At 39.3% G+C, this 11,981-nt stretch overlaps 2 protein-coding genes across 2 annotated transcripts; both read left to right on the top strand.

The window, feature by feature from the left end:
* Positions 1-305: 305 nt before the first annotated feature.
* LOC129754873 (uncharacterized protein K02A2.6-like) lies at positions 306-5,187 on the top strand. Its single transcript, XM_055751122.1, has 2 exons — positions 306-411; positions 2,877-5,187. The coding sequence occupies exon 2, from the start codon at positions 2,877-2,879 to the stop codon at positions 4,818-4,820; it is 1,944 nt and encodes a 647-aa protein (XP_055607097.1). The 5' UTR covers positions 306-411; the 3' UTR covers positions 4,821-5,187.
* LOC129753511 (uncharacterized protein K02A2.6-like) lies at positions 5,037-11,123 on the top strand. Its single transcript, XM_055749330.1, has 3 exons — positions 5,037-5,094; positions 5,644-6,575; positions 10,998-11,123. The coding sequence occupies exons 1-3, from the start codon at positions 5,037-5,039 to the stop codon at positions 11,121-11,123; spliced, it is 1,116 nt and encodes a 371-aa protein (XP_055605305.1).
* The last annotated feature ends 858 nt before the right edge of the window (positions 11,124-11,981 follow it).

Below are 11,981 nucleotides of genomic sequence, written 5' to 3'. Positions count from 1 at the left end.
GAAATAGAAAGAGCTGAGAAAAATTATAAGAAATTGAAAGAAAAAAGATGAAGAACTTACCGAAGCGGAGTTACTTGTATTCTCAGTGAAGAGGAAAAGAAAGGGTTGGAAAGAAATGGTGGGAAGTGTAGGGTTCTACTTTAGAATCTTACCTGAAATATACTTTAATTTAGTGCAGATGATTTATACCTGTGTATTTACAGACCTTGAGCGACAGGAAGAAACGAAGGAACTGGCAGCACTGGCGGGAGTGATGACATGCGAGGGAGGAGGGAGGAAGGAAGAAGGAGGGTGGAGTAGCGAGCAGAGAAAGTGACGAGCGATTCGGTGTGCAGAGTTCAAGTGAAATTAAGTGATAATCCAGAAACTACAATTGGCGACGAGCGGGAGAAGGAACCGGGAGCTGATAAGGTACGTTTTTTTAATTATTTCAAGTGAAATAGTGGACGAGTTAGTCAAATAATTCAACAGACTCTGAAATTATTTTCCCCGCGGAAAACGAAAGAAAAATGGCCGCCGAAAATGATGCAAACAATCTGTTTTGAAAAAGGAAATAAAAGAGAAATTCAATGCGCGGTCGTAAGATTGTGTTAATTTGAACCTTGATGATTATATCATGATGATTGCTATTGCAGCAAATCGCCCCAGTGGGTGGTTGTACGGACAACACCCAGAACGGTGCAAACTTGATTTATGAAGGAAATGTATGAGATGCGAAAGGCGCAGTGTAGTCTAATGCAATTATTTGAATAATGTACAGCACCAAAATCAAACATCCCTTGTCGAACTACATTTTTTTTTAACTAGTTAAATTTCTGTCATTCGCCGGTTTGTCGTGTTTTTTTTTCGTGGATTAGGAATAATCAATACTCTAGAGATGGTTTTTTTTTTACCTTCGCCAGGAGACAAAGCTGTTTGATTTTTTTTCTCTACTGCTTCTAGCACTTACGGAAACGGTTGAGGAGCAGGTTTAAAATCCGAGTAATTTTAAGACAGTTTAAAAAGAAAGAAAAATTTTGGGGTGTTAGATGTGCATTTTAAAAATGAACAGTTTCCATTTTTGGTTTCTATTGGCTGAAGATTGAAAAAAAAAAAATAATAATAACTTAATGGTTAATTTTGTTTTCTTCTCTGATTCAATCATTATTATCGAAGTGAAGTTGGATCAATGTGATACAGAATCATTATAGTTCAGTGGACATAATGTGTAACGTGGCAACAATGTGCGGGGGTGTGATAGGTGTTGAGAAGCTGCAAATATAGCAAAGAATGAAATAAAATAGTGTATAATGAAAGAATAAATGAGTCAATAGTAAAGGATAAATAATCCGAGGAATCCATATTTTTTTTTTTTAGGAAAATTCAAATTAATTGAATGTTCCGAAAGAAGAGATTATTTTTTTGAAGTGAATGGTTCTGCAAATGCAACGATAAATAAAATAGTACATCTTGTGTTGATGGTTGGAGAGATTTCGCTGAAAAGGTAAGCATGATATATTAGTTTTGAGCGTTGTTAAATCGGTTCATAAAACATCGGAAACTATTATTCTGTCAAAAATGCGATTCATTTAAAGAAAAATTCTTTTGAAAGAAAATTGAAAAACTGAAAATTTATGATTTTTTAACCTTATTGCTAGCGAACGATCAACATGATGGCATACATTCTTAAGATATCAGTACGACAATCCAGCTATCTGATTATTGTTAGTGTTTCGTGGCAATGTAGAAAGGAAAAAGTAAGTAACCGAGCTGCTGTATGAAAAATTTAAATATAAGCTGATGAAGCGTAGATAAGTTATTGGAAGGAATCAAAGTAGACAACAGAAAAGTGTCTAGGTGTGTTAATGTTTCCTGTATGAAATGCTATTTGTAGAAACTTAAACGTTTTCTGTTTAGAAAAGAAAACTGAAAATTTTAATTAGCTTAGTAGGAAGTTCAGTTTAGCTCTTGTGCAAGGAGCCTGAGGGAATTGTGTCGTAATTTAGCAAAGAGCTAAGGATTTACTCTAGTGCAGGGAGCCTAGAGTGGACTGTTAGAACTTAGCTGAGAGCTTTGTTCAACTCTAGTGCAGAGAGCCTAAAGTGGAGTGTTAGAACTTAGCTGAGAGCTTTGTTCAACTATAGTGCAGGGAGCCTAGAGTGGAGTGTTAGAACTTAGCTGAGAGCTATGTTCAACTCTAGTGCATGGAGCCTAGAGTGGAGTGTTAGAACTTAGCTGAGAGCTATGTTCAACTCTAGTGCATGGAGCCTAGAGTGGAGTGTTAGAACTTAGCTGAGAGCTTTGTTCAACTCTAGACTAGGGAGCCTAGAGTGGAGTGTTAGAACTTAGCTGAGAGCTTTGTTCAACTCTAGTGCCGAAAGCCTAGAGTGGAGTGCTAGAATCTAGCAAGAAATAAAGTTCAGAGTGGATTGTTCGAATCTTGTGGAGAGTTATGTAAGGTTTAGCGAATCCAGCCTAGAGGTAAATTTCCATAATAAAAGGGATTCATGTTTAGCTGTAATGTAAACAGTAACCGCCACTGAATAGAAAACTAAGTAAAGAGTTGAAATATTCTTGAAATCTTAAGAAAATTTGGAAATACATACAAAAAGAGTTAAACGATTATCAACAAAGAAAGTTTAATGGTTGTTAATATACCAATCAAACGTGTGTAGGAGACATTCATGTTTCCAAATACAGACAGGGTAATGAATGGAAAGAAATTTTACGAAACATTGGTTGTGAGAAACTAACGTATTTACTTTGTGCTCCGGCACCGTTTTGACGCTAAGGGCTAGAAAAGATCACTTTTTGTTGACGACAAAATAAATGAGAGAAATAACAATTATAGTTAAGAGAAAACCAGTAATAGTATTTTTCCATTCTTCGGATTTCAGATGGATGAAAGTCGACCATTGCCAATGTTCAGGTGTGAACAAATAGAAAACAGCAAGCTAGCAAAAGAATGGCGTGAGTGGAAAGATTCGCTGGAGTTTTATTTTGATTCATACCAAATAACTGACCAGAAAATCAAACGATCTAAAATGTTACATTTCGGAGGTCCTCAACTCCAAAGGGTGTACAAGAGTTTGGAGGGTACTGAAGATTTTCCGTTGGTAATGCTGGAAAAACCTTGGTATGACACAGCAATTGAAAGGTTAGACGCTTATTTCAAACCGCGTCGCCAAGACGTCCTAGAAAGGCACAAATTGAGATCGATGAAGCAAGGTATCAACGAAAGTTTTGCCCACTACGTTCTGCGTCTACGCCAACAATTGGTGGACTGCGGGTTCGAGAAATATTCGAAAGAAGTACGCAACGTTTTGGAGGAAATAATGCTCATCGACGTAATTGTTGAAGGATGCAATTTGCCAGAGCTTAGAAGAAAAATTCTTGAAAAGGATCAATCTTTATCAGAAATTGAGTCCTTGGGTACTTCGCTGGAAAGTGTTCGCCTCCAGGAAAAAGAATTTAAAGGAGGAATCAACGATGATGGACGTGGGCATTCAACGATTTGTAAAGTAAAAACTTGGCAACCAAAAGGGGAACACCAGCAAGGACGAACTATGAGAAGAATGGATTTTAGTTCTCGCAAAATGACCAATAGAGAGGCTGATATAGTTTGCTATGCTTGTGGAAAACACGGTCACATATCGAAAGCTCCATCATGTCCTGCAATTGACCAGCATTGTCGAAGATGCCAAAAGCTTGGACATTATGAAAAGGTCTGTCGAAAACGTGGTTTTAGTTCCCAATCAACCAATCTTGTAAAGAAAGTGGCAGCAATTGAAGTCGACGCAAAAATGTCTTCCCAGCAACACAGCCTGGAAGCCCCAAAACCATCACAAGATTCTGAAAAGAAGGTATACTACACGTTCTATACGGGAAGTGAAACGAACTTGTTCCAGTGTAAAATCGGCAATGTTGCGATGGAGGTTTTCATCGATTCAGGTTCGGATGTGAACATAATAACTGTTGAGACATGGGAAGTTTTGAAAGCCCAAGATGTAAAAATATCTAGATGCGATAAAGGAAGTGATAAAATACTCAAGGCCTATGGCAGAAACGAGCCACTCCCAATCCTGGGAACATTTGAAGCCGTCATCGAAATCGGAAAGCGCTCTATTCAAACCAAGTTCTACGTTGTAGCCGGCGGGCAAAGGAATTTGCTGGGAGACGAAACCTCAAAGAGTCTAGGTATTTTGAAGATCGGATTGGAAGTAAACCAGGTCATGGATGTGGCCGACTTGAAACGTTCGGCATTTTCGAAAATATCCGGCGTACAAATTCGTGTTCTTATGGATCCGAAAGTGGTGCCAGTTTTTCAACCATTACGACGAGTACCAATTCACCTCGAGATGGCAGTAACGGAGAAATTAGAAGAACTTTTAAGACGGGATATAATCGAAGCGAAGAGAGGACCAGCTACTTGGGTATCACCACTTGTGGTTGCAAACAAGGCGAACGGCTCGATCAGATTATGCGTGGATTTGCGACGTGTCAACCAGGCGGTCATCCGCGATCGACATCCGATGCCGGTGATCGAAGATGTTCTCGCCAAGATAGGAAGAGGAAAGATCTGGAGCGTATTGGACATCATGGATGCGTTTTTTCTGTTGGAGCTTGATGAAGAAACTAGGAACGTAATGACATTCATCACTCATCGTGGTCTCTACCGTTTCAAGCGTCTTCCATTTGGTCTAGTTTCTGCACCTGAAATTTTTCAACGTACCATGGACGAGATTCTAGCAGATTGTGAGGGGGCTTATTGGTACCTGGACGATATTGGAGTAGAGGGCAGCACGATTGAAGAACATGATTCACGGTTGAACAAGGTATGAGACTATTGTTCGAAACTCGCTTTTTGGGAATTAATAAATAAATAAATGAAAACATAAAACCTGTTACATATTTATTTAATTCTTTCATATCATTTGTTGTGGTTTCAGGTTCTTCGAAGGTTCAAGGAAAGGGGAGTTGTGTTGAATTGGGAGAAATGTAAAATAAGAGTGACCGATTTTGAATTTCTGGGGTATAAAATCTGCGCTCAGGGCATAATGCCGTCAAATGCTAAACGAGACGCCGTTATGGATTTTCGTCGTCCTGATAATGAGAGTGAGGTTAGAAGTTTTTTAGGCCTTGCTAATTATATGGGCAAATTTATACCGAAGTTATCGGAAATGGACGAACCACTTAGAAAGCTCATACAAAAAGGAAACCAGTTTTCGTGGGGCGACGCAGAAGAGCAAGCATTCAACAATATAAAGAGTACATTGTCGAAGGCTAGTTGTTTAGGGTTCTTCAAGGCAAACGATGAAACTTCTTTATTTGCCGATGCCAGTCCTGTTGCTTTAGGCGCAGTTCTAATCCAAACAGATGATAAAGGAGAGTCTAGAGTCGTATGTTATGCTTCAAAGTCACTCACTGATACGGAGAGGAGATATTGTCAAACGGAGAAGGAAGCTTTGTCCTTAGTATGGGGGGTAGAAAAATTCCAAGTTTACCTCATTGGAAGGGAGTTCAACCTACTCACGGATTGCAAAGCTCTTACTTTCTTGTTTACTCCAGCGTCTCGCCCATGTGCTCGTATTGAGAGATGGGTTTTGCGCCTACAAAGTTACACATACAACGTTGTTCATATTTCGGGTCAATCCAATATCGCAGATGTGATGTCACGCCTTTCTACCACAACACCAACACCTTTTGATGAAGCAGAAGAGCTTGTCGTTCGGGAAATTGCTTCTGCCGCAGCCCAAACAATCGCTATCACGTGGCAGGAAATCGTGGCGGCAAGTAAAGAAGATGATCTGATAACACAAGTAATTGAAGCGTTGAATACAGAAACTACCGAAACACTGCCATTGAGTTACAAGATGATATCGACAGAGTTGTGCTGCGTTAATGATGTATTGTTGAGAGGAGATCGAATTATAATTCCACAAAAACTCCGACAAAGGGTATTGCAGTTAGCCCACGAAGGTCATCCGGGCATGCGGATGATGAAAGGTCATTTACGTGCAAACGTCTGGTGGCCTAAAATGGATCACAACATCGAGCAATTTGTTAAAACTTGTCAAGGGTGTACTTTAGTTTCCGCACCTAATCCACCAGAACCAATGGTTCGCAAGGAATTACCATCACGCCCGTGGGAGCAAATTGCGGTTGATTTTCTGGGGCCTCTACCAGAGGGAGAATACCTTTTTGTTTGCGTTGACTTCTACAGTCGATATTTAGAAGTAGTGGAAATGCACGATATAACAACAGCATCTACAATTGACCAACTACTTATAATGTTCTCTCGATACGGACTGCCGGTATCTTTGAGGGCAGATAATGGGCCCCAATTCTCATCGGAAGAGTTCCGCAATTTTTGCGAGGAGCAAGGAATTCGTTTGGAAAGCACAATTCCCTACTGGCCTCAAATGAATGGGGAGGTAGAGCGTCAGAACCGTTCCATCCTTAAGAGATTGCGTATCGCACAAGAACTAGGTAAAAACTGGCGTAAGGAGCTTCGCCAATATCTGCTCACGTATCATTCTGCAATACATCCAACGACTGGAAGGTCTCCGTCGGAACTGATGTTTGGACGACGCACAGTGGGCCAGGAACCACACTTTTGCGGTCAAAATTGACTGCAGGCCAGAGGGTTCGTTGTAGCTCATCGGTGTCTTCGACAAAGTTACTCGACTATATTTGCGCTACCTATTGATGGATTTGAATTAGTTCTATTTTTCTCCGCAAGGTGGCGCCAAAATCTAACTTTTTACAGAAGCAAGATACAGGCATGGTTTCTTCTACAAAGTTGTTTATTATACCTTTAATATCAACTTTGTAGAACATTGTAAAGCTCTATGTTGTGTAATTACCTTGCAAAAATAATAATTTTAGAAAACCTTGCAAAAAAATGGTATTTTTCACCTATTTTTTGTTTTTAGCTATACAATACCTCAAATTTCCACAGCATTCGATTGGAATAGACTCAAATGAGATATTCTAGCGGAAAATTTTTTCGTTTCGCAGATTTTTTCTGTAAAAATTGCAAAAAAATGGCTAAAACTATACAATTTTCAAATTGCAATAACTTGCTTGCGAGCAGTTTGGTGCACCTCATTTTTTGAGAAGTGACAGTTGTGATTATGATCTAAATGCATGTAAAAAATGTCGGTGGGTTCTCGTGGGTTCCTTGCCAAATGATTTAATAAAGTTGGTTAATTTTCAATACAAATTCACATATTAAAAGACCTTTTTCAAAGAAAACATCCGCATTTCTCGTAGAAAAGTCGAATTTTCATCATTTTATTATTGTTTAGTCCATTGCGATGCTTAATGAAGCGATTAAGCTCATTTGGTCAAATTTATAAAAAAATAAAAAAAAATAATTTAAAACTGTTTTTTTAATAAATTTTTGAAAATTTTTATTTTTACAAATCTGATTAAAAAAGCGAAAAATGTGCTGAATTATTTATTTAAGCATTGACTCAACAAGCAATAGATTCATCCAATAACTGAACGATGAAAATTCAACTTTTCTACGAGAAATGCGGATGTTTTCTTTGAAAACGGTTTTTTAATATGTGAATTTGTATTGAAAATTAACTAACTTTATTAAATCATTTGGCAAGGAACCCACGAGAACCCACCGACATTTTTTACATGCATTTAGATCATAATCACAACTGTCACTTCTCAAAAAATGAGGTGCACCAAACTGCTCGCAAGCAAGTTATTGCAATTTGAAAATTGTATAGTTTTAGCCATTTTTTTGCAATTTTTACAGAAAAAATCTGCGAAACGAAAAAGTTTTCCGCTAGAATATCTCATTTGAGTCTATTCCAATCGAATGCTGTGGAAATTTGAGGTATTGTATAGCTAAAAACAAAAAATAGGTGAAAAAACCATTTTTTGCATGGTTTTCTTAAATTATTATTTTTGCAAGGTAAGTACACAACATAGAGCTTAACAATGTTCTACAAAGTTGATATTAAAGGTATAATAAACAACTTTGTAGAAGAAACTATGCCTGTATCTTGCTTTTGTAAAAAGTTAGATTTTGGCGCCACCTTGCGGAGAAAAATAGAACTAATTCAAATCCATCAATAGATAGCGCAAATATAGTCGAGTAACTTTGTCGAAGACACCGATGAGCTACAACGAACCCTCTGGCCTGCAGTCAATTTTGACCGCAAAAGTGTGGTTCCTGGCCCACTGTGCGACGTTTGCGTACAAAGCTGCCATGTATTCCCACTGCACTTGTGGAGGATGAAGACGTTAGAGATCAAGATAGAATTCAAAAAGAAAAAGGGAGGGAGTATGCAGATCGTTCTAGAAAAGCAAGACCCAGTAGCATCGAAGTTGGTGACAAGGTACTAGCAAAACGTACAAGAAAGGACAATAAGTTATGCTCTGATTTTTCACCGGAAGAGTTCACTGTCACAAAGAAGCAAGGAACTGATGTTACAATTCGATCAACTTCTTCCGATAAAGAACTCAGAAGAAGTGCAGCACATTTGAAACGTATACCACAGCAATTGGATCAAAAAGATCTTCCCAGTGATAACTTGGATGAAAACCTAGATAAGTCAGACGTGGAAACTGAAAAGGAATCAATCGAAATGCCAACGTCTGAGCGCACCAGAAGGACAAAAGTGGAATCAAGCCGATTGAGAGATTTTGTTACGTATTAACACCGGCTGTTCGTAACCTTATTTTCTTTTTAATGAAAGGTAGGGATGTAGGGTTCTACTTTAGAATCTTACCTGAAATATACTTTAATTTAGTGCAGATGATTTATACCTGTGTATTTACAGACCTTGAGCGACAGGAAGAAACGAAGGAACTGGCAGCACTGGCGGGAGTGATGACATGCGAGGGAGGAGGGAGGAAGGAAGAAGGAGGGTGGAGTAGCGAGCAGAGAAAGTGACGAGCGATTCGGTGTGCAGAGTTCAAGTGAAATTAAGTGATAATCCAGAAACTACAGGAAGGAGGAGTTCAGTGAAAACCCCGGCTTGCTTCGATTTTTGAAATGTAGTGAGAATCGACCGAGTGAAAAGTAGTGTGTGCAAACGGTGATTTGAAAGAGAAGTGGGTGGGAAGAGAGAAAGAGAGTGAGTTAACCTGCAGGCGACAGCGTGAAGAGTGGTGAAAAAAAAATTCCCCCGGAGAGGAAGTGTGGTAGAAAAGGTTAATGGGTTTGGTGGAATAGTGAAGAGTGCTGGGAAAAGGGGGGAGGGAAAGTGCCAAACAAGCGGAATAAAGTTTAGGTGGCATATTGGAAAATGGGTTCTATATGTTCGATCAGTTGATTGAAGGAAAACAACTTGGGCTATTTTCGGTGTAGAAATAGCGTTTCTAAAGAAAAAGAAAAAAATGTTATAAGGTAAGGTAAGTAGAGTGGCGGCAGCAAGGTAAGATGTCTAGGCTATTTGAAAATTTCATTTTTCATATAACTATGTCATGTAGAATGATCAATCACTTGCCAACTACCCAGGTATATACACGGATGCCGGAATACCTTTTTAAAAATTGAAAATTTTTATAAAATTTTTGAATGGTTGTGGAGGTGATTGAAACATTCATCCAAAATAAACAGCAACATTCACACGAAATACACACAGCCACAACAGATAACATGAAGCCATGGTGCCGGGTATGGAAAATTCTGCATTAGAGATATGCCGAACTGTAATACGAAGCATGTAGAGGTGTTCATACTTTGGTAAAATTGCGGTGAATCCGTGCACCCATGGTGGATTACCAACATACAAAATAGAACAGTTTATTTTTCTAACCTTTTTTTACTTGCATCTAAAAATAATCCATTATTAATGTCATTGGTGTAGTTTCCCGTTAAAATTTCTAGTCATTTTTCATTACTTTTATCATGCTTAAACCTAATCCGCTCTAGAGTGCCAATATGACACTATTGGAAGTTCGGCAGCTTGAAACTTTATTCGGATGCATACAAATAGTACAATTTTTAGGGGACCCTCAAAGAATTCTAGAAATCTTTAATTTTGCATCATAACTTTTTTTAAGGACGCACTCTGAAAGAGAGGAGAGGCGAGTTGTTCTCGTCACGAATTGGGTCAAGAGACGTAATGATAGAGGGCTCTCGAGACACGAGGAGAGGTGGGTAGAGTCGCCTCGAATCGTGTCAAGAGGATGAGTGTGAGAGGGTCTCGAGTCGTGAGGAGAGGCGGGTCATGACGTCACGAATTGCGACAAGAGTGGATGATGATTGCTGGTGTAGGACGAATAAAACGAGTATTTGCCGTGGACATTGCGCGAGTATGGTCTTCCATCCCGGGTATAGCCTTCGTTGCAGGTCCGGAAGGGAATTATGGCCAGAGGCCCCAGGTGGATTTTATTGCGTAGGGGTACATAGTATCATGAGTCGTCCAATTGCACCCATGGACCCAGAGTAGCAAACTGGGGGGGACGCGGTGGCTCGCCGTGCCTTGGAATGCAATCCGTAAAAAGGATTTACCAGCTGGGTGATCAACTAATAAAAAAAAAGCTTTCCAGGTACATCGGCACGGTTAAGCTTCACACCTTCACCAAATGGAGTCGGTTTCCAATAGTGTTTCCATTGCCATGATCAATGTTCGATAGCGAGGGTCTTCTTAAAAGGGGGGGGGGGGGGTGTAGTTCTCTCGGCCGTACATCTGCATAAAGCAGACACGTTTCCACTCTGCACCACGGGGAGGTGGAACTACTTTTGTACTATCCAATATTCTGTACTTTCCAATATTCTGTACTATTTAGGTTGTATAGAAGTTGTTGTGTCGCATCAAGCAGATGTTGGACAAGACATTCTTCCTTGATATGATGATCAATTAAACGTTCGAGTGCTTTCAATAGAACTGAGCTTAGACTATTTAATAGGACGAAAGTTTTTGGCTGTGTCGTATGATTATCGTCCCCCTTTAGGGATGAATTTTACGGTTATCTGCCGAACTGGTTTAGGAATGTATTCATAAGCGAAACTGCTTATCATTCTTCAAGCTGGAAATAAACAGCCACTTCTGTCGAGATCTTCCGTTGAGGATCCAGGGTTTGCCGTCTTCTTCGATGGAGGAACCGTCTTTTTGGATGGGGGAACCGTCTTCTTGGATGAAGTTACCGTCTTCTTAGATGGTGGGTGAACCATCTACTTCCAGGAGATTTGTATTGAGCAAAACCATCAATTGTCCATTTCATAGATTCTGTAGTAACTATTTTCCGATCGAATTTCAAGGAATCTAGACCTCCAGAAAAGAATTCAGGCTCTATCGATGAATCTTGATCAACACATCCTGGAAAGTGAGTATCAAATAGACAACTTAATGTTTCTTCGTCGTTTGATGTATAATCACCACTGGGGGTTTTAAGGTATGAAATCTTTCGATTTAGCTTATACTTTATCCAACCTACTTGCTTCATGCAAGCCTTACATGTTTGTGCAGTAAGCTCGGCGGGCCAACTTGAAAGCATCAAAAATCAAAACCTTCCATGCGCCGTCGGTTCCAAGTGCGTCTGGAGTTCTTTCGTAATTTACTGAGATTTGAGTTCTACCATCGTGAACTGCTTTATTTTTTAAATTTCAATGTGCGTAAGGAACATGCTTCTTCATATGAATAAAAAATAATTTCGGTGGTTTTGGCAACCCCTTCATTCAACTCAAGAGGCGTAGTAATTCCAGGTGTATGTCCACGAAATTTAGTGGCAAGATGCTCCAAATAAAGATCCCAGTTTGTTGTTCTTAGGTTTCTGAATGTAATTGTCTCTAAAAGTCACCTGAACAAAGACGCTCTGCGCTTTTGAAAGAAAATTAGGGTCCTGGAAATGGTTTATGAATGATTTAAAAAAAAATCGTGATAAAATCGAGTTTGAATTTGGCGAGTATTGGAAAAATCGAACAGTGCTAAAATCAAAAACTACTGTACATCATTCGTTTTTGTAACAGTCCTTAGATCAAATGATACGCATGTCGAAAACTAACATAGGACTTCTCTTATCAGCAA

The sequence above is a fragment of the Uranotaenia lowii genome, chromosome 3 (assembly GCF_029784155.1).
Source record: "Uranotaenia lowii strain MFRU-FL chromosome 3, ASM2978415v1, whole genome shotgun sequence".
NCBI lineage: Eukaryota > Metazoa > Arthropoda > Insecta > Diptera > Culicidae > Uranotaenia > Uranotaenia lowii.
Note: the sequence above shows the minus strand (reverse complement) of the source record. Positions and strands in the feature narration are given on the sequence as shown.

Coding starts and splice junctions, on each gene's coding strand:
- LOC129754873 (XM_055751122.1), top strand. CDS start 2,877: ATGGATGAAAGTCGACCATTGCCAATGTTCAGGTGTGAACAAATAGAA.
- LOC129753511 (XM_055749330.1), top strand. CDS start 5,037: ATGCCGTCAAATGCTAAACGAGACGCCGTTATGGATTTTCGTCGTCCT. Junction 5,095..5,643: donor TCGTCGTCCTGATAATGAGA/GTGAGGTTAGAA, acceptor CCAATATCGCAG/ATGTGATGTCACGCCTTTCT. Junction 6,576..10,997: donor TGATGTTTGGACGACGCACA/GTGGGCCAGGAA, acceptor GGAAATAAACAG/CCACTTCTGTCGAGATCTTC.